This window comes from Gymnogyps californianus, chromosome 1 (genome assembly GCF_018139145.2).
Source record: "Gymnogyps californianus isolate 813 chromosome 1, ASM1813914v2, whole genome shotgun sequence".
NCBI classification, from domain to species: domain Eukaryota; kingdom Metazoa; phylum Chordata; class Aves; order Accipitriformes; family Cathartidae; genus Gymnogyps; species Gymnogyps californianus.
Window position 1 is genome coordinate 95,158,552 of NC_059471.1, and position 21,667 is coordinate 95,180,218.

Consider the following 21,667-nt stretch of genomic DNA (forward strand, 5'->3'; position numbering starts at 1 on the left):
TTGTCCGCAAAGTTGTAAGAAGAAGAGGAATTAATATTTGAAATTTGCTTTCAGAAAAACAAAATTTGGGCCTAAGTCCAATAACAGCTTTTGTAAAAATATAGAATCTTTTTTTTTCTTTTAACTGTCAGGCAGCCTTGGTGAACACACCTGCAAGCATTTAAATGATATAAATAGGTACACCTGGGGAAGAAATACCAGTATAAACCTTTAACTCTGGAGCTGTAGCTGGCTAAGGAAGCATTATGGAAGACCAAAGCAGAAGAATGGTAAATGTTTTGTTTAAGGACAGACCCTGTCCTGTACAGAACTGGCTCATTTGTCTGTGAGAAGGAGTATGTGTTGCTCATTTAAGGATTTGTTTGTGGGTGTTTAAATCTTGTAGGGCTTAATTTCTGGAATGGATGGCCTTTGGCTCTAGAGCCCCAACTTTAAGGGCAGCTATGTGAAAGAACTCTGTGTTCAGGAAAAACTAGGTAAAGATAGGTGTTTTTATGTGCAAGTACTGTGGAAAAGTTTTGTCTTGCTTTTAAATCCCACAGTGAATCTAGCCATCTTTCTGGACTATGAATCTTCCTTATGCTTGCTTGTTGGAAGAGGCAGGAGCCCAAGGAGGAGGGAAATGGAGGAATAATTGCTATGTGTGGATCAAGGACAACCAAACCCCATGTCCTTTTCCTTGTGATTTAATAGCCTCAGAGGTATTCTGATCCTGTAAGCATGTTTGTCAGTACTTTTACTGATCCAAATTCAAGGAAATGGCTCTAGTATTTTCTGTGTCAGCAGGCTATGATGTGATGGAAGGGTATGGGGGTGTTTCTCTTTTTTGAAAAGCGACAGGTAGCTTAATGCTTATTATCTGACTGGTATTTTACAGGCTAACAGAAAATGAGTCCAAGGTAGGGCTTTTTGTGGATATAATGGGATAGCTTGGTAAAACTGTCACTACAGGGAAAATAGGGGTGACCTTTGGCATCTCAATAGATTTGATGGCTAAAGATTTTGGGAAAAAGATGATGTCTGTAATAACTAGTGTTGACCACCAAAACCAATGTGTTGGGCTGAGGGGCTCACAGTGATGTGCCACTGGACAGTAGGCACAGCGGATAGTTTTGTAGCCCTGTAAGCACGGCCAGGGCCGCAAGTTAATGTGTCTGCATCTGTGTTGAGGGCAGCTGAGCTGTGATGGTCCAGAGCAGGTGAGAGGGGCTGCCTGGAAAAGGGTGAGGTGACAGAACCTCTCAGGAAGCGTGCAGAAACTAATGCCAGGATGCACAGTGGGGCCTGTAAAGGGAAGGAGCCCGAGTTCCTGCCCTGCAAAGCCACCGCGTAGGGACCTCGGTGTGTGTGAAGCAGCCCCTCCCCCACTGACCACAGTCCCAGCTCCCGCTCTAGGTGACACTCAAGCCGGGCGGGCCGCACAGCGCGCCACTACTAGCGTCCTCCTCCTTCCCTCGCCGCCCTCGAGCCCGGCGCCTCCATTAGGACCTACGCCACTGTGCCGGTCTAAGCGCACAAGATGGCGGCGGGCGCCGGCCGGGCCGCCCACGTGACCTAGAATCCGACTCCTTCTAGAGACATCTCAGCCGCGCGCGCGCCGGGGCGCTCTCGCGAGCACGCCGAACAAAAGGAGAGGGCGCCGGGGGGGGGGGAGGAAGGAGGAGGAGGGGAGTCGTGTTCTCGCGAGACCTCGTGGCCGTTCTCCGCCCTGCGGAGAGCCGGGCGGGGGAGGAGAACGGGCCGCCGGGGGGAAACCTCGCGGTATCGCCAGCAAAGCCCGGGAGACCCAGCGGGTGCCGCGCGGGCCCGGCGCCCCAAGTCTCGCGACACCTCCGGAGCGCCCTTCACCGGGGGCTGAGCGGTAGCCCTCCCCCGCTTCCCCCGCCGGCGCGGCGCGGTCGGTTTCTCTCGCGATAGCGCTGGGCAGGAGGCGGGGGAAGGGAGCGCTCGGGCAGGGGCGGTAGCGTGCGCGCTGAAGTCAGCGCGCGCCGCCGGGCAGGCGGGGGGCGGGGACTATATAAAGGCCGGGGCCGAGGCGGGGGGGGCTCAGTCAGGAAAGCGAGTCGTAGTGGACGAGCGGCAGCAGCGGCGAGGTTCCCAGCCCGGCGAATCTGAATTTCTCGAGGCGGAGCGGGACACCCCGAGACGATCTCTCGTTATGAGTCATGTGGCGGTGGAAAATGCCCTCAGTCTAGACCAGCAGGTGAGGGACGGGCCCCGGAATGCGGGGGGGGGGGGGGAAGGGCAAGCCAGGCCGTTCCGTTAACTGGAGTGCGGCGGCGGACGGGGCGGGAGGAGAGGCGCGGAGGAGGCTCCGAGTGCGTGGGGCAGGAATGGCGGGAGGGACGGTCGAGATCCCTAGCGTGGGACTTGTTTCGCTCCTCGGTCCCTGACGGTTGCGTCGTGATTTCCCCCCATTCTCTACCGCCGCCGCCCCCCCCCGCCGCGTCTTTTCGCCGGCAACCCCGCCCTTCCCCCCTCTCCTTCCCCCCCCCCAACGCGGCTGGTTTGTGGCGTATTCGGTTGTTGCGCAGTTTCCGTCGTGCGGCGGCTCCGCGCCGGGTTTCCTCCCGCGAGGGCGCGCCATCGACGCGGCGGGGAGGGGGTTGGGGGGGTGGGGGGCGCGAGGAGGACGGGACCGCCGCTGCCGCCCGAGCGGCCGAGCCGGGATCCGCGCCTGCCCCCGCGGCCTCCTCGCCACGCTCCAGGCCCGGCTTTTGTGTGGCGGCGAGCGACGATGGTAACGCTGGCTGCTGGGACACCTGGCGGCGGCGGCGGGGAACGGCCCCGCGCGCGCGGGGGGGGGGGGGGGAGGGAGGAGGAGGAGGGAGCCCGGGGGGAGGGGGGCAGGGAGAAAGACACGATAAATGGCGGCCATTGTGCCTCTGACGGGGGGTGGGGGAGGATGGCGCTTTGTGTTGGCGCCCCCTTCCCCGGGGAAGGGGCTGGGGGAGGGGGGGGCTGGCGGCTGCTTTTGTTCGAGCTGCGTCAGCAGGGCCCGGCAGCAGCCCTTCCCGCTCTTTCCTCCGCTGCCGGTGGGCCCCGGTGACGCAGTTGGGCCTGGACGAGGAGCGCCTCAGCCGGCATGTGTCCGGGCGGCTCCCGGGCCCGCGATGTTGTTGTTCTCCCCCCCCCCCCCCCCCCCCCGCTCTCTACGTCTTCCACCCCCCCAACCCCCCCCCGATACTGCTGGGCGGAGTCAGGCGCAGGACCCTGCCCAATGTGGAGGGGATAGATGCTTATCTAATCCCTGGAGAAGGGCGGGGGGGGGGGGGACGGGGGGACGGGAAGAGGCCCCTATGTTGTAGCGAGACCCAGAGCGGGCAGCTGGCGTGGCAGAGCAGGGCTAGTCCTCGGCGGCTTGTAGGCTTACGGGCGGCCGCTGCTCTGGAGTCTTCGGCGAAGTAGGTCAGGGAGCCGGTCCTTCCTTCCCCCCCCTCCACCCCCCCGCGAGATAGCACGTGACGGGTGCCGGCCGCCGGATTAGCTGGGCGGCTGCGGCTGCTCCCTGCTGCGCCGAAAATCCCAACCCGCAGTGCCGGCTGCACCGCCGCACTGAGATGGCGGCCGCGCCGGGCTTCGTCGCTGCGCCATCTCCGAGATCAGGTTTTGGCAAGTGTTACCCCCACGGTGGAGACGGTGGGGATCCGGTGCGAGAAGACTTATGCGTCACTCCTGTTGACTGCCCCTGGAGAGCCACTTTCACCTAGTAGAGAGTCTTTGTTTTTGTTTACTGTGCAAATAAGAATAATTCTTTAGCCTTATGTTGATGCTTGGATTAACGGAAGAGATCAGATTTTTAGTGGCTTTAAAGAGGATGATATGAGGCCTGCTGTGGGAGGATTTTTCAAGAATCTGAATGTCTTAAATGGCAGCAGATACAACTGAACATCTAAAAGGACAATGCATTGGGATCTTTGCTTTGGATTGATTCAGCTCATATTGGAAGACACTTTTGTGCAATTGGTCTTGCATAAAATTTAGTTGTATTTGAACATGTCTTATTTTTTCCCAAATAAGTTTCTAATCTTGCCGTGTGGGCAAACCACTGTAATAACTGGTGCTTAAGCTTTGTGAGTTGCCCACTGCCTTCTGCTGAAATGAGTCTGTATTGTGTTTGACCTAAAAAATGTGGGTTACATGCTAGTAGTGCCCGAACTGAAATACCTTTTGGTAGATTTTACTGTGAGACTGAAGGCTGCAAATGAAGTTTTAGAAAAGCAAAGAAAAAATTGTATTTGCCAAAGTAATTGTAGGAAGAAGTCACCTGATGTTTTGTGAACAGTAGCTGCCTCAAACATGAAAACTACAATGTCTTAACATTGTAGTTACACAGCATTAATGCAGTGTAAAGAAATAGCTGAGTCTCTGCAAGTGAAGTGCACAACTGAATTGGTATTATTTGGGCTGTAGTCTCTGTAGACATAAAAAAAAATTACCGTTGATCTCAATAAAAATGCATTTGAGTGGACTGAAAGACTATGTTAAATGGCTGTTTAGCCTGCATGTAGTGTGTGAAGCAGAAGTCTGTGGCATTTGATTTGGTGAGTGTAAGATACTCTTCTGGCCTTGCTGCCTGTGTGGTGCATGTTTATTGGTGGGTATAAAGACACTTGAAGATGGTATAGCCTTGAGTACTAACTATGTCTTTGGTTTTTCTCCTTTACAGGAGATCTAACTGAAACTATAAACAATTTTTTTTTCAGCAATAACTTGTCAGAACACTCCTTGCTCTTGATAAGCAAAAGGGCTTTTTGTATCTTAGCATAAATTAATGATATAACATGTTGATACTTGTTTTATTTCTTCCAGTTTTCTGGTCTAGACTTGAATTCCTCAGACTCTCAGAGTGAAGGAAGCTCTTCAAGCAGTAAGTACATGCAAGTTCTCAAGCTTACAAACACACAGTTTTAGAAATCAGGGTTTTGTAGCTGTGAAAAGTAGTTTCTGAAGCCAAGATTTACGGATGCTGATGGGGAAATTGAGGAGGTTGCTAGTTATGCCTGCTTTGAAAACACTATTATACTTTAGATAGGAGCACTTAATTTCGCAGTGGTATGGCATGTGTAAGTTTCGTAAGTACTGAGAACTTAGTGTTCCAGTTTTGTCCCAGTTTTTCTGTTGCCTCTAGTCAAACAACTGAGGCCACTGATTGTAGTAGTAGTAATGTGATGATCTGTCTTCTCAAAACATCCAGCTGGCGTTGGAATGTTTGAAGGTAAAACTTTTAATAGTTAACTGTACTAATCCTAATTCATTGAGTAGAAACTGCATTCTCTGACATGTAAGGCTTAAGTACATTGAGAAGAGGGGGGAATCTTCCAGGAATTCACATTCAGCTCGTGCCTGGTACATTCTGATTCACATTGCTTAGCAGACAGATGCTTCTGGATTGTAAATGAAGAATGCTATTCAGAGGCAATTATGTGTGGCTTCTGGTTTGATCTGAGCTGAACTGATGGGGATGGTTGAATTTAAGAGGAAGGAAAAATACGGGTAGCAATAATGCTGTGAGTGCCAATACTTGAATGACACAGTGAAAATCTTAAGCTGCTCAAATATCTGGCACCAGGTTAAGCCTTAGTGAGTTCTAGGAAGACACGCTTTTGTCATAGACACTGTAACATCCATAAAGGGCATGTCTAACTTGGTCAAAGAAATAGCAAGACATCTGTGCCTTAAAAAAAAAAAAAGCAGCTGCCTAAATGAGTGTGCAAGAACTTAATCTTCACTGCATTGGTCCTGTGAGAGAAGGATATTAAGCACTGTATTAAAGGACTCTTGTTTAAAGACACTGTAAGTAAGAGGCCTTAAAGCTTGTGAGGCAGACATTTTTTTTCTAAGCAAAAACTGTTGTTGGAAAGACTACTATCTTTCCAACAAGGTGCTACTGCTGCAATCTTGTAACACTACCTTTCTCTTGTCTTTTAGAAGGCCGATACATTCCTCCTCACTTGCGGAACAGGGAAGCTTCAAAACAGGGTATGTATCAGAAATACAGTGGCAACACTCGTAACTGGTTCTTGGCCTGCTTGTGAATCTCTAGGAGCAGACTGTTAAAGGCTTTGACAGTACTGTTAAAGGTGATTATACAGACTGCTTGACTATTCTGTGCAAAACGCTGCAACTTAATTTTCTGCTTTTAGTGTGCTATTCTTGGTTCTTTCACCAGGTTATTCTAAGCTCAAGTTCAGTATCTGACTGGCAAAATATCTTCCATATCTCATTAAGGAATTAACTGTGACTGAAGCAAGACGGAGTCTCCCATCTTGACTAGCTCTCTAATCTTGATTATCTATTTTAACGGATTTTGGGAGTACCAGTTTTTGTGCTAGTCACTGTGATGTGGAACTTGTAGTAACCAGTTGTTTAATATGAGCAAATAGCACAGTTTCACTTTGTAAATGGATGTTTTACACAACTTGCTCTTAACTGGGGAGCATGAGAAATAAGAGATGTTGTCCTTGTTTAGCTTCTTGCAGTTTTTATGGAAGTCCACTAGAGTACTTGCAGAAGGAAATGCAGGATGCTGGTGAACGAAACGTGAAATACGTGACCGGTGTTGGTCATATGTTTACACAGGGGTTTGTGCTGAAACATGGCCTTTATATCTTGCACTTGATTTTCTAAACAAAACATGGTAAGACAAACTTCGTGGAGTGCTTCAGTGAAGTAAATCATGACCTTTATTTGTAAGATACAAAGATTGCAGATGCTGCAGCATGCATTATTGTCATGTCAAATGACTTGTGTAGATACAAGAGAAACATTTCCTCTAACACCTGTTGAAATACTGGAGGAGCTAAAATATTTTCTGCTACACTACAGCTTAAGGAATTGAAGTTTCATAGTATGGGAGGACTTAGATCTCATCTGTTTCTAAAGCAGTGGTCTTTCACAGATTCTCTTTTCAGTACTGCAGGAGACTCCTTCCATTAGAAGTGGGTGGGAGGAGAATATTGAAATAAATGCTGATTTATCTCATAATACTTCTGGAGCTATGTAATTTTAAATTTGACTAGATGAAAGATGCTCCATTCCAATTTTATGCCATTTGAAGAAACAGATCTGTCTGTTTTTGTATTGCCTTTGCATGTGTCCAAACTAGTGGGTTTTTTTACCTAAAAGAAGCATGGCCTAAAGCACCAAATGATGAACAGGCTGTTACCAGAGCTCAATGTTTTGGGGAAAGTAGAGGGACTGGTTGGCAGCTCAGTGCTCTTGAAGTTCTTGGTCACATTAACCTCAAATGTGAGCAGTCTTTTAAGAAATCAGCTAGCTAAACCTGAGAAGAATGTGCAGGTTTCTTAAAAGCAGGAAACAACTTAAAGTTGGCTTGTGGACATTTGCTGTTTATAGATTTCCTTTTCCTATATGGTAATTTGTACCAAACTCCAGTTTAATTTTTGGGGCTATCAGGTACGGAGGGATACTTCAGTCTTAACCTGGAGTTCATATCATGACCTGTTATGTATAGGACTCACTGTTGTCTTTCTGTGCAAGACCAGAGTTCAAACATTGCAATGTACATGTGATCACGTGCGGCTTTTCTGGGGGCTTCAAGCTTCACCTTGCAAAAAGGTAAAAAAGTCATGAAACTTACGTCTGACACATGCCTTGTTCAATTAATAGAACATAGGCTGCCAACTTCCCTTGGTAAACCTAACGTTTCAAAACTTCCCTTAAATCTGCTTGAGTATTGTATCACTAGACTCCTCGTGGCTCCTTGTGACAAGGTTCATGATGGCTAAATGGAAAAGCTACGATTCCAGTTCAGGCCCCCTACTGAGAAGCAGAGTGGGTATCATCAGTACAGTGATGTAAAGCTGAGCTATTTTATAGGATGACTTGAAGTCTGTTACACAGTTGTACTTTTATGAAAGTAATGTTTGCTTCTGTTATTTATAACTAAATTAACAATTGCTTCTTTGGCTGTGTTGAAGCTGTTCTGTATGTTGGCTGCTCCTTGGAATCTTCAGCAACAGATTTTTCAAGGTGTAGACGTTAGCAAGCAACAGGCAGAAGAGACCTTGGATAATAGTGGTATTTGACCATGTAACAAAACTCTTAATGCAGCCTTACAAATGTAGTAACCTGATAAAATTTTTACTGATGTAAAAATCAGTTAAACTACTTGGTGGAACTGTATTTCAGTAATCCAGTAGAATTGTCTTGCTCGCATAGCATGACCGTACGGACTTCTGTGAAAGTGTTACTTAACTATTAGTGCATTAAAAAACTTGAAAAAAGAATTATTTGTTTCTCCTGTGTGTTGTTCCCTTAGACATGCTCTAGAAGCAAATAGTATGTAGTTTCTAGCTTGGGGGTTCTCACTTTGCTCTGTAGCTGATGATGCTATAGTAATTCATAGACACTATTCAAGTTGCACAATGGACTTGCTTGCAGCTAAGTAAGAAATTGCTTAAGGGAATGGACTTAATAGTTTAAGAATAGCTGTTCTTTGTGTTCACGAGGAGCTGAGCACCTTCATGATTTCAGTAGGTATTGACAGGGGAAGCATGCTAATGGATCTAGAGTATTTCTGTTTAAAACTCCTGCAGTGCTTTCTTCAGCTTACTCTTTCCATACAGCTGCAGATCTGTCCCTATTGTAATACTAAGCTTTGTACAGGGGAACAAGACAGTACAGTACTGCAGGAAATAAGAGCATGCATAAAAATATGTCCTTAGGTTACTTAATGGCAGTTCTGTTTTTCAGCTGTTGAAGCTACAGTATATGGAGCTCAGTATGCAGGGCTGCCTGGTCTAAGGTGTATTGCTTCCATGAGTTTGACTTGATAATGCTAAAGCTTGTTGTCATGTCATTTTCTTGTTAAACTTCCTGGAAGCTGCTCTTGGATATTTAAAGTCTAATCTGATATATAGTAGATCAAGGAGTAGATGTTGGAACTTATCTTAAGGGTCTTTTCCAACCTAAAGGATTCTATGATTTTAACTATTTTTCCCATCTTTAAAAAACTGATGATTGCTGCTGCATGTGGCAGCTTTTCAAGTAAGCTGACAATGATTGGTGTTAGGGCATTATAAAATGCAAAGTAAAATGCTGATTGAGGAGAAGCATTGACAATTCTACCACTCTTCATAGGTGCAAGAACTACAGAATTGGTCTGGAAGTTCATTAATTTACTGAACTCCAAACTTATCCCTTTGGTGGGAAATATGTACTGGATGGAATCTATACAGGTTTTCACTTTAAAAAAAAAAAAGCCTTGATGTTTTAAGGAATTTCCTAATAATTCTTGCATGGTCTTGTGATCGTTCTCTTCACTTTAGAGAAGTCTGTGTGGTCTGTTAGGGGTTGTCTCAGCGCATTTGCTTTTGATTTTAATTTGCCGTGTGTTCTAAATCATGATGATGTCTTCTGCTAGCTGGTTACTTAGAATTGGCTTGTATGGCATGGACCTCTGTTGTTCTATGCTGATCCACAAGTAAAATCAAACTAGGAATACCAAACTGAAAGCAGAATTAATGGCCCTAATTGTCAAGCAGGGTTTATATATGTATTTGTTAAAGACTTGGTCTAGAAGTTGCTGCACTACCTTGAAGAAAAATATGGCAAGGTACCAGCTTCAGAAACTAGTGCAGTGACAAGCTAGATGAGTAAGCTTACTTCATATGCTATTTGGAGTATAACAGTTTGACTCCTTTCTGGAACTTTTCAGACTTGGTAGAAGATCTTAATGTAGTACAGAGCCCAATTTTTTCACTAATGAGAAACTACATCTCTATCTTCCTGAAGATTGCTCTGTCAGTACCACTGCTGTTAGATCTTTTGGCAGGATGACATACCCCAATATTTTTAGCATGGTTTGAAAATTACTCATACTAAAAATCTGGATTTAGATGCCTTCTTAACAAGCTACAAATAACTTTCTCATGCATTAATGAAGTGATTATGGTATTCCTGATCTTCTGTCAGCAGTGTCTCTGTGTGAAGTTAATTTATCCTTAGGGACTAAAGTTACTTCTTAAAGCACTTTAGAGGTCTTGAAGCATTCCATGATCTTGTGTGCTAATAAATTTCATGCATGGATTATTTTTGCTGTCTGCTTCAGTTAGCTAGACCAAATGAGTTACAGTTATCACACTAGTTTTAAAGTTCCCTTGTGACTAGTGCCTGTGTGGATTCTGAGGAGTAGGATTTCTTACTTTAAAAAAAGTGGGGGGGAAGGGGAATGACTTTCTCCAGAGAACATCTAACAAGGTAGGGTGATTGTTGTAGCAAAGCTTTCTCAGATAGGGCCTAGAACAACCCCTTTCTTCGGAGTAATCTTGTTTCGTGGTTGCTCTTATTGTCTGGTGCATAGGTCTCGACTGGTTTTGTGCTGTGGAGCTGGCAAAAGCGTGCTCACTAATAGAAGTGACATTATTTGTTTATCTGTTGAATTATTTGACTTATTCTCTGCCAGAATCCCATAGCTGAGACTCTGGTTGGGTCATGTTTTCAAACTTGTGAAGGTTGGAGCTCTGAATCAGAATTTGTAAGTTCTTAGTCTAGTACCAAAGCACTGTTTAATGCTCCACGTTTCTGCCTACCTCCCAACCCCTGCCTGGTAGCTGAATAAAAACGAGGCTTTCTACTTCATGGTGTTGGCAAGCTGATGTACTTTCTGTTCTACTTGGTCCTTTTTCTTTGAGTTAACATACCTAAGTAGGCATCTACTGTAGGTGGGTGTAAAATTGCTGTGGAAAAACTCAATGTGGTAATTCATTGTGAAGAACTCCATATTCCTTATTTCTGCATGATGCTGTTAATTTGTCTTAGTCTGTGTAGATCAGATTGCTCTGTGTACTTGCAGTATGACAAAACATTCTAACTTCCATATGGATTTCTAGTGCAAGGGCTAATACCATTGACTGATCTCTACCAGAGGCCTTGTTAACCTCACAAAAATTAAATGCATTGTCAAAGATTCGTGTTGAAGTCGGAGAGATAATGTAGATTAGGCTTGGCAAGACTTACTGTCTTAATGTTTCTTCTGATACCTGTCTTTCCAAAGTAGGCAACGTAAATACTAGCGCTAAGGGAAGCACGGTGTTTTAAAAAATAACATGCTTGTACATGAGTGGAGGGGTTTCAGCAAGTTCTGATAGGCTATGAGAAATGCTTAGTCCTTATTTGAATAAGTCTTAACATCTGTACATCTTCCATTCTTGAATGACTGCCTGCCTTTCAATCCTGTAGACCTTCCAGTGAAGACTTACTGGACAGAACTTAGTTTGTTCTTGTAAAAGCCTGGATCATGTAATGTATGGCTAAAATATCTTTCTCTACTAGGTTTTGATAGTGGTGGCTGGAGTTCTAGCAGAGACAAGGATGCGTACAGCAGCTTTGGTGCACGGTCTGACCGTGGAGCAAAATCAAGCTTCTTTGACCGTGGAAATGGATCAAGAGGAGGAAGGCAAGTACTTATTTGTCTGGGTGGTGCATACAAAGTCCGTCTCAGTTCTAGTAGTGCACCTGTAATCTTGATGTTAAAATTAGAGTTCTAGGTGTGAACAACAGGATAAGGTAGGAGGAACCTGGGAGGGGAGGAGAAAGTGAGAGAACCTTGCTTTTAAAGCTACATGAGTTCAAGGATGGGGAAACTTGCATGTGTTGAAAAATGTGCCCTGTAGGCCACCACCAGCCACTCACTGCAGCTGTAATGAATTGCTGACTTAACCATTTCACAAAAAAGTGCTGGATGGGTGGCTACTTCCAGAAAAATCATGAAGAGCTGTTGGGAGCACATAAAATAGATACAAACGGATTTTTATTTTTTTAATTTCAATATTTTTTCCTTGTTTAAAAAGTGTAGTTAATAAAACTGGGTGAGACTCTTGCAGGTTCTCTACCTTACTTGATCAGTCTTACACACATCATGCGTTGTATGCACAAGTGTGGTGAGAGTGACCTTTATCGACTAGTAAAGCTGACGTTAGTCCTGTATCCAGACTTTTCTCAAACATGATTTACCAGACCAAAAACTAAACAGTTGAGGTAAGGACTTTTTCCACCTTCTTTGCAAGTCAGTAATACAGGTGAGCTCCCTCTTTATAAAATAATAACGTGACATGTAATTGAGGTATTTAGTTGGTCACGAGTGGTGGGGGAATAGAGGCACAAATTACAGCACTTGAGGGTTTTGTCTGGATGTGGGAGACCTATGTAAAATGAGGCACAGAGAAAGGGGGGAGTACCAGACAATGTCTCCTAAGAGGTTTAAGCGGTGCTCCCTACAAAATGGCAAAGACTGAGCAACTTGAATTGCAGCTCTGCTGGCAGATGACTGATTCTTTACATTTGTTACACTTAACCACAAAAATTTTGATACAAGGTTCAGTGTTAAGCTAAACTGAGCTGTGAAATCGTGACAAACTTTTCTGTCTATGATACAGAATATCATGATCTAGTCTGATGGCTGGGACTAAACTCAGTTCATAGGTCAAGAAGCAAGTACAGATAATCTGATAACTTTGAATTGTTCTACAGTTAGATATGTAATACACAGAGCATACACTACTAGATTATTATAGCTTTAATTTTGCATGTGAAAAATTCCTGTTGCCGAGGAACGGTGGCCTGATATTAGTGCTGTATTTAGATATGAAGAGCGTGGAAGAGGTGGCGACTATGATAGGAGCGGCTTTGGCAGATTTGACCGTGGTGGGAATAGCCGCTGGTCTGACAAATCAGATGAAGATGACTGGTCAAAGCCTCTTCCCCCGAGTGAACGCCTGGAACAGTAAGTAATGGAATAGTGTAAATTCACATGACGGGGTCAGTTGATATGTCTAGCAAGTAAAATACTTTCTCTTCTGTTTTTAGAGAGCTCTTTTCAGGAAGCAATACTGGCATTAACTTTGAGAAATATGATGACATTCCTGTTGAAGCAACAGGCAGCAACTGTCCTCCACATATTGAAAGTGTAAGTTTTTTTTTTTAAATCTGGTTTGCTGATCTATCTTAATGGAGTGACTTTTGCATGTGAAACTTGATGTAATGCTGTCTTAAGTGTAGGGAGGAAAGGAAACTGTCTTGCCTTCGTACAGCTAAGCTATTTTGCAGAGGAGGGTTGCATATGATGAACTAAGACGTGGGAGAAGTTGCGTAAGCTTGTTCAGCTAACACTTGTAGCTCACTTTTAACTATGTGACTTGTCTTTAAACAGTAAACATGTAAAGAAGTAGAAGTGCTTGGAGGTGCTGGTTTGTTGGAGCAACTGCTTAAGCATAGGCATTGTGTTGTGCTAAGCATAGTATGCTAGTGTGGTCTGCACTTCAGGCTTGGCTGGCTTTTTAAGAATCACTTACGTGACTGGACTAAGTAGCTACCAGACTCTCGGTAACTAGCTCCTGAGTATCTGTAAACTTAATAGGCAAGTTCTGTAGGAAGAGATGAAACAGAAGCTGCTTTACAAATGACTTAGACTGAATGATGTGTTCCATGGTAGCTGAAAGGAAAGGTTCCCATCTTATTTGTTTTAAATATCTTACAGTTCAGTGATGTTGACATGGGAGAAATTATTATGGGAAACATTGAGCTCACACGCTACACCCGTCCTACTCCAGTCCAGAAACATGCAATACCTATTATTAAAGAAAAGAGAGACTTGATGGCCTGTGCTCAGACAGGTAAGTTAGTAACTCTACTGCTTAGTTTCTCTCAGTAAGAGTAGGGTCTTGTATCCCTCAAGCTGTGGGTAAGAGGTCTGTAAGGTAGTACAACTTTCTGTTTGGAGTATACTGAAGTACCTGTAGTGTTGGAATTTAATTAGCTTTAGAGTCTTGCAACTGCTTTAGATGTGGCTTGACTGGATTTACTGTGTTTTGTCCTGAGAGAAATGTTCATGGCTTAAATCGCACTCACTTCAGGGTTTTGTGGTGCTGAGTGGTAAGGCTTTTGTAGATAACCTCTACTGGCTAAGGAGTGCACTCCAATGGCATAAGTAGTATCCATATACTAGTGCAGATGTTACTGGGAATATGCTAATGATACAGGATGAGTGCTGTAGTTGACAGTACAGTAGCTTTGAAAATAACTATTAATAATACTGAATTGTGTCCTAATAGGGTCTGGGAAAACAGCTGCATTTCTTCTACCAATATTGAGCCAGATCTATGCAGATGGCCCTGGTGATGCCTTGAGAGCTATGAAGGCAAGTATTTAAATACCCAGTCCTGGAAAAGCTATGACCACTCTGTATTTCTGCCCTGTATGCTAATGTCTGCTACTGAACACAACAGCTAGGCTGAAATGTCGTCATTATTTTGGGTATGATAGGCAAGCTTCTCAACTTCTAGAAGACACTGGCTATTTCCCTTGAAAGATACAGGCTATGGAACATTTTTTTCCTACGTGGAGTTGATATGCATAACTGTCTAGAGGAAAGATTGCTTATGAGTGTTCTTGTTATTGCATAAGCTTTAAAGATGCTTCCCTTGCTACAAAAAAGCTACTTGGTCACCCATGTCTATGTTGTAGTGATTTCAGGACAGGTTTTATGGCTATCACTTCCTCTGCTTAAGTGTGCAGGTTGTAGAGACAAACTTGTGCAGCTGTGTTGCTGTTAACATATTAAGCAACAGCTGAATCTTGGGTACTGTAGTAGGGCAGTCTTCAGATGCAGTGCTTAAAACAAGTTTGCTCTCAGCCGTGCTTTTTCTTTCTTGTTAGGACAAACTTGGTGACCTGTCTTCAATATTGCCTATAGTGGCTGTTTTAATTCCCCTTGTATTTGGGGTACTCATTCCAAGTAATTTTTTTTTCTTCAGGAGAATGGAAGGTATGGTCGCCGTAAGCAATATCCAATCTCACTGGTCTTGGCTCCCACTAGAGAACTGGCTGTGCAGATCTATGAGGAGGCCAGAAAGGTATATCTAGGAGTTCATAATTATAAAATATCTTAAGTATAGTTTTTCTTAGAGCTAATTTACTTTGTTTTATAGTTTGCATACCGTTCCAGAGTTCGTCCCTGTGTTGTATACGGTGGTGCAGACATTGGTCAGCAGATACGTGACTTAGAACGTGGATGTCACTTGCTTGTAGCAACTCCAGGACGACTGGTTGATATGATGGAGAGGGGAAAGATTGGACTGGATTTCTGCAAGTAAGTAAAAGTGTTCTTGTCCATATGCGAATGACTTGACAACTAGAAACCGTACCTTTCAAAGTGAGAACTAGAGTTAGTGACACTTAAGTTCTAGCTTTCAGACTGTGTAAACATCTAGTTGAGAACTTGTGGTCCAGTGCCTGTGCTGGGTTACAGCTTAAAGAAAAAAGCTCTGAAGAATAACCTGTTTTATTACTATTTAGGTACCTAGTGCTTGATGAAGCTGACAGAATGCTTGATATGGGGTTTGAACCTCAAATTCGTCGAATTGTTGAACAAGATACTATGCCACCAAAGGGAGTTCGTCATACCATGATGTTCAGTGCTACTTTCCCCAAGGAAATCCAGGTACTTTACAAAAGTTCAAATATTTTAACAGCTCATAGGGCCAAATTTCATCTCTGGAAGGGGGAAAATCACTGATTTGATGTTGGTTTGTTTGTTTTGTTTTTTTCCCCCTCTCCTTCCCCTTTTTTTAGATGCTTGCTCGTGACTTCCTTGATGAGTATATCTTTCTGGCTGTTGGCAGAGTAGGTTCTACATCTGAGAATATCACACAAAAAGTAGTATGGGTGGAAGAGTCGGACAAACGATCGTTTCTGCTTGACCTGCTAAATGCCACAGGTAAAGACTGGTTTCAGATAAGCAAATAAGGCAAAATTCAGATGAGGCGAGTCTAATGACTCAAGTAATAAGAACTTCTGCTGAGTAGGTGAATGAAAGGGTATTTCCTTAACATGCAGTGAATGTTTTGCACTGGCTAACTGTCACTTTTAAGTGGATGTAAGCTCTTCTGGTAATACAAAAAATGGGGAGGGAGGTCTTCAGTTTAGAATAAACAAGAGCAGAGAACTGAAACGGCCTTTTACCAGGTGGTGGAGCCAAGTATTTGTCTGTGCAGCTTTTCTTCTGCTAACCTGTGCTTTAATTATTGTTAGGCAAGGATTCCTTGACTCTGGTGTTTGTGGAAACTAAAAAGGGTGCAGATGCTCTTGAGGACTTCTTGTACCATGAAGGATATGCTTGTACAAGTATACATGGAGATCGCTCTCAAAGAGACAGAGAGGAAGCACTGCATCAGTTCCGTTCGGGCAAGAGCCCAATTCTTGTTGCCACAGCAGTAAGTGAAATCTATGAAGCTTGAGCCAGTAAGCATATTACTTGGCCTGTGGAATTTTACTAAGATTTGATTTAATCCTTTAACCACTAGGTAGCAGCAAGAGGACTGGATATCTCAAATGTAAAGCATGTCATAAACTTTGACTTGCCAAGTGACATTGAAGAGTATGTACATCGTATTGGTCGTACAGGCCGTGTAGGAAACCTTGGTAAGTATGATCTAGAATTGTGATAGACAGCACTTCATACCCGAGTTGATAGGTGTAGTAGTGTTGGCTAAGTAGCAAATTCCAGCTAAGTACTTCAGAGAAGCCCATGTGCTGCCTGCTGTGACCAGAAGCTGGTCACTGCTGTCTAGCCAGTGTGGAAAGTAACCAGTTCTTTAGCTAGTGCTTTTGTTGCTATTAAAAAGCTCTGATACCACATGTAAGCCTGGTATCTTCTATGTCTGTCAGTAAATAGCCAGGGTTTTTGTGACTAGTTGTGGTGGAATAATGGTCTTAAACAGCTTTCTCTTCAAGTAATTCTAGTGTTCTCAAGCTTGGCTATAAGGAATCTGATCCTGTACTTGTCACAGCTGCAAGTGGAGTGTGGAATGGGTTTAAGTGCTGTAGTGTACTTGTTTTGTGTGGGGCTAAAACTGAATGTTTACTTTAGGTCTTGCCACCTCATTCTTCAATGAGAGGAACATAAACATCACCAAGGACTTGCTTGATCTTCTTGTTGAGGCTAAGCAAGAAGTACCATCTTGGCTGGAAAACATGGCTTATGAACAGCATCACAAAGGAGGTGGCAGCCGTGGGCGATCTAAGAGGTAATGGTCACAACTTTGGCTAAAGGTATACTTAATCCATTGTGAGAGGCAGTGCTGTGACTTGTTTTCAGTCTAAATATAGTTAGAGGAAGACGAACCAGTGCAGTATAAACTGAGTTAGGTGCATCAGAAGGTGACAGCTTGATGTCTGGTTTTGTTCTATCTTATCAGAAGGCAATTAATGCATAAGATTTTTCTTAAGCAGACAACTAGATATGGCTGAGGTAGAATGACATCTAGCAAAAATGGCTTTAGAACTCTGTGAAAGCACTTACAAAATGCTTACTAGAAATGTATACCTGCATGTGCTAGCGATGTACCTTTAGCAGCTGTTTTGTTAGGAGAGGATAATGCATGCCTCCTGACATAAAAACAGGAAGGGTATGAGGGTTAGACTGCAGGTGTGAGGCCACTTGTAAAATAGTTCTGCTATGGAAACCTAAAGTACTCTATAAGCTGGTAATACAAAGCTGTGTTTAATGACTTGAAGGGGTGTGAGGAGAAACAACCCTTCCTCTTAATGTAGTTAACATGATATGACCACGTGAATTCTAGTTGTTTGGTGTTTTTTCTTCAGAAGTATGCTTGTAAAATGGTTGTCCTCTTCCACTATATGAAAGGTGGTTATAAATGTGTCACTTAAACACTAAGATAGGTTTGGAAATTCTGTGGAGCAGAGGTTGCACTGAATCAAATCCTACCAGGACCTAAGAAAGTAATTCTTAGTGTAACATGTCAAGTTCAACGTCACCCTGCTTGCATAGTAAATTTTCCTTTGCCATCTTGAATGCCCTTTCCAGATAGCATTGGGATGCTTATAAAACATGCTGAACTCAACACTTGTACTGGTTGTTGGCTGGCTGTAGTTGGTAACTAGAGTTGAAGAAATTTAGTACTTGAATCTCAATGTCTGCAGTGCTTAAAATACCACTGACTTTACTCAAGTGTTTGTTTTCTTCCTTTATACAGCAGTAGGTTCAGTGGAGGATTTGGTGCCAGAGACTATCGAACAAGTAGCGGCTCTGGCAGCAGTAGCTTTAGTAGCAGTCGATCAACCAGCAGCCGCAGTGGAGGAAGTGGCAGCAGAGGATTTGGAGGTAAGAAAAACTGGGCAGGCAGTGCTGGCAAATACAAAACCAGATCTGAAATGCTTGCTGTAGTAAAACTTCTGGAGGTAATGTTTAAATACGAGGTCAGTTGGTGCTTGTTACGCCGTCAGCATTCTTCTTGGATCTAGGATAGTGCAAGTTACCTGTCTTTGATTAGTTTGATGCTACCTATCTTTCCAGCATTTTAGTTTAATGTGTGCATTTGACAGTACTTGTGGGTGGGTTTCCTTTAATAGACAGTAGACATCTTGTCTGTGCCCTGGGCTATTTTCTTGTTGTGAAGGTGGAAGTCTTTAGCGGGTTAATTAAGCATCGCTTTCTCTTGCCTTTCATAGGTGGTGGTTATGGAGGCTTCTACAACAGTGATGGATATGGAGGAAACTATAACTCCCAGGGGGTGGACTGGTGGGGCAACTGAGTCTGCTTGCAGCAGATACCCTACCAAACAAGCTAATATGGAAACCACATGTAACTTAGCCAGACTATACCTTGTGTAGCTTCAAGAACTCGCAGTACATTACCAGCTGTGATTCTCCACTGAAATTTTTTTTAAGGGAGCTCAAGGTCACAAGATGGAAACAAAGGAACAAGTAGCCCTATCTCGAAGGTGGTTTTGAAGACTCTATTGCTGTAGTCAGGATTAACTCCCCTCCCACCCATCCCCACCCAGAAACTGCATTTATAATTTTGTGACTGAGGATCATTTGTTTGTTAATGTACTGTGCCTTTAACTTTAGACAACTTTTATTTTGATGTCCTGTTGGCTCAGTAATGCTCAAGATATCAATTGTTTTGACAAAATAAAAATTACTGAACTTGGGCTAAAATCAAACCTTGGCACACAGGTGTGATACAACTTAAACAGGAATCACTGATTCATCCATAATATTACAAAGAAAAACTTATGCGGTAGCCTGCATTAGGGCTTTTGGTATCTGCAGATTTGAAAAATAAAACATCTTGAAGCATATCAATGCAATTAGTTTCTAATGTGGCAAAACTGTACTAAGTTAAAGTTCTGATTTGCTCACTCTATCCTGGATAGGTACTTAGAACCTGATAGCCTTTAATAAGCCATTCCAGTCATGATGAGATGATGTATGGATACATGCATACATTAAAAGCACTGTTTTTGAAGTTAATGCAAGTAAATACAGCAATTCCTTTTTCAATATTTAGGCAGATCATTAATGTGAGCTAGCCAAATGTGGGCAGAACATTACAGGGAACGTTTAAAGGTCTGATAACTTGAAATAGTTTTTAGGAGAATTCATCTATTTAGACTTTTTAAAAATGCCTGCCATATGAAATTGAAATGGTAGAATGGCTGACCATGGCAGTGATTGGTCCTCCTTAAGGGCCTGACTGAATTTTTGGTCTAATAACGCATGCTAGTGTTGATGTTTTTTGGTCAAGAGGGTATGAACAGGAAGAATTATGCAGCAGGCTTTATTTTAATGCAGATTCACATTACTCTGTTCAAGCTGCGTGGAGATGTTAAACTGGCTTACTGTAGACTTTGTAAAATGGCTCCAGAAGAGTAACACACAAACCTGAGATCACAGAGGTTGGAAATGTACATAAACTGCACAAGGTTTCAATTCTGCTATTAAAGTGCAGTTTTAGTCAGTTTTAGTTGCATAGGTTTCCATTGTATTTATAGTCTGTTTATGCTAAATCTGGCCAAAGATAAGTATTGTCCACCAGAAAAATGCCTCTGCCACTTGGAATTTCTGTGCTAACTTTGTGGCCAGAGCAGTTAACAACTAATCTACAGTGGCATAGGAAAATGGCAAAAATCTCCTAAAGTGCAATAGATTTTTTCAAGTGTATTGTGCCTTGTTCTAAAACTTTTATTAAGTAGGTGCACTTGACAGTATTGAGGTCATTTGTTATGGTGCTATTTCAAGTCTAGGTTTAGGCCCTTGTACATTTTGCCCATAACTTTTTACAAAATACTTCTTTTATTGCACATTCAGAGAATTTTATATATGTCTTGTGTGCGTGTCCTTAACTTCCAATCTTATTTTGTCTCTTGGAGATTGAACGCAGCTTGTTTAAGGAGAAGGAAATAGATTCTAAAACTTATTTGGGACCATGGGAATGATAGCTGGGAAGAAAACTATTTGCACACGACAGATTTCTAGATACTTTTTGCTGCTAGTTTTGTGTAATATTTATTGAACATTTTTGACAAATATTTATTTTTGTAAGCCTAAAAGTGATTCTTTGAAAGTTTAAAGAAACTTGACCAAAAGACAGTACAAAAACACTGGCACTTGAATGTTGAATGTCACCGTATGCGTGAAATTATATATTTCGGGGTAGTGTGAGCTTTTAATGTTTAAGTCATATTAAACTCTTAAGTCAAATTAAGCAGACCCGGCATTGGCAGTGTAGCCATAACTTTCTGATAGTAAAACAAAAATTGGCAACTTAAAATTAAACATGCCAAGGTTTTGATACACTTGTCTTAAGATATTAATGAAACACTTCTAAACACTGATGTGAAGTGTCCAGATTCTCAGATGTTTGTTGCGTGAGTTTTGTTTAGTTGTGTGTTTTTTTTTTTTCAGTGAATGTCTGGCACATTGCAATCCTCAAACATGTGGTTATCTTTGTTGTATTGGCATAATCAGTGACTTGTGCATTTTAGCAAGTTTTATCAGCCAGCAATATTTTCAGTTCAGATACAAGGATTCAAAACAATATGCAAGAATGGATTTAAACTTGCTGAATGTGAAAATTGAACTTCAAGTCACTGTAGGTTTAGAATTGCTTATTGTATTAGTTTAGATGCTAGCACTGCATGTGCTGTGCATATTCTTGATTTTATTAAAATAAAAAAGTTGAACTGCACAGTCTACTCATTTGTGAAGCGTCACTCTTCTGGTTTACAAGATCTGTAGCCCAAGTAGTCTCATTCATGTGCAACTCTGGAAGCAGGTGAACCTAGTGTGGTACGCATCACTGTGCTTAGAAATGGCAGCTAAGTTTAGGGCTGTAGCAGTAGCAACTGTAAAATAACCTGTGTCCTACAATGTTGGATACTTGTACAAGTTTTCTAGAGAAGCTAACAAAGCAGATGTGGGACAGATGAGGAGAGAACCTCATTTTTTTTCTTAGGGGTACCAAGCTTGGCTGTAACAACATAATTTATTGAACTCACACTCAGACTTGATTCCTCAGCCATGTAATGTTAAGGACCTCATCTCACAGTTGTGCCCCTGAACTTAGCAAAGGTGCCTTGTAGTAGACAGCTTTAATTTTGACATCTTACCTGTCGATTGCTGCTAGGCAGCCTCATGGAAAACAAGCATGTGCAATCCTGTGGGGAAAAGTGCAATACAGATCCTCTTCCCTCTCCTTTCCTCCAAAAAAGTGTGCCCTGTCTCCCCCCCAGTTAGCAAATGTATACCCACACTCCAGTTTCGAATTAGTTTTCTAAAACTAAGCTATGGGATTGAGTTGTAATTAGGCTGGAATGAGGTTATGTACTTGAGTATCCAA

At 42.9% G+C, this 21,667-nt stretch overlaps 1 protein-coding gene across 2 annotated transcripts; it reads left to right on the forward strand.

The window, feature by feature from the left end:
* Positions 1 to 2,072: 2,072 nt before the first annotated feature.
* On the forward strand, positions 2,073 to 21,016 carry DDX3X (DEAD-box helicase 3 X-linked). 2 transcript variants are annotated; one of them, XM_050915217.1, is made up of 17 exons: positions 2,073 to 2,203; positions 4,813 to 4,870; positions 5,932 to 5,982; positions 11,299 to 11,422; positions 12,608 to 12,748; positions 12,832 to 12,931; positions 13,502 to 13,637; positions 14,076 to 14,161; positions 14,778 to 14,876; positions 14,952 to 15,112; positions 15,319 to 15,463; positions 15,595 to 15,739; positions 16,054 to 16,235; positions 16,326 to 16,443; positions 16,892 to 17,048; positions 18,018 to 18,145; positions 18,493 to 21,016. In XM_050915217.1, exons 1-17 carry the CDS (start codon positions 2,159 to 2,161, stop codon positions 18,573 to 18,575), a joined length of 1,959 nt encoding a protein of 652 aa, XP_050771174.1. In that variant the 5' UTR covers positions 2,073 to 2,158; the 3' UTR covers positions 18,576 to 21,016. The 2 variants fall into 2 exon arrangements, with proteins under 2 accessions (XP_050771174.1, XP_050771175.1); XM_050915218.1 differs by having other exon boundaries at positions 18,021 to 18,145.
* The last annotated feature ends 651 nt before the right edge of the window (positions 21,017 to 21,667 follow it).

Excerpts from the sequence above, each read along its gene's own strand:
- DDX3X (XM_050915217.1), top strand. The coding sequence starts at position 2,159 with ATGAGTCATGTGGCGGTGGAAAATGCCCTCAGTCTAGACCAGCAG. Across the intron at positions 14,877-14,951 it reads TCTATGAGGAGGCCAGAAAG|TTTGCATACCGTTCCAGAGT; the intron begins GTATATCTAGGA and ends TTTGTTTTATAG. Across the intron at positions 16,236-16,325 it reads CAATTCTTGTTGCCACAGCA|GTAGCAGCAAGAGGACTGGA; the intron begins GTAAGTGAAATC and ends TTTAACCACTAG.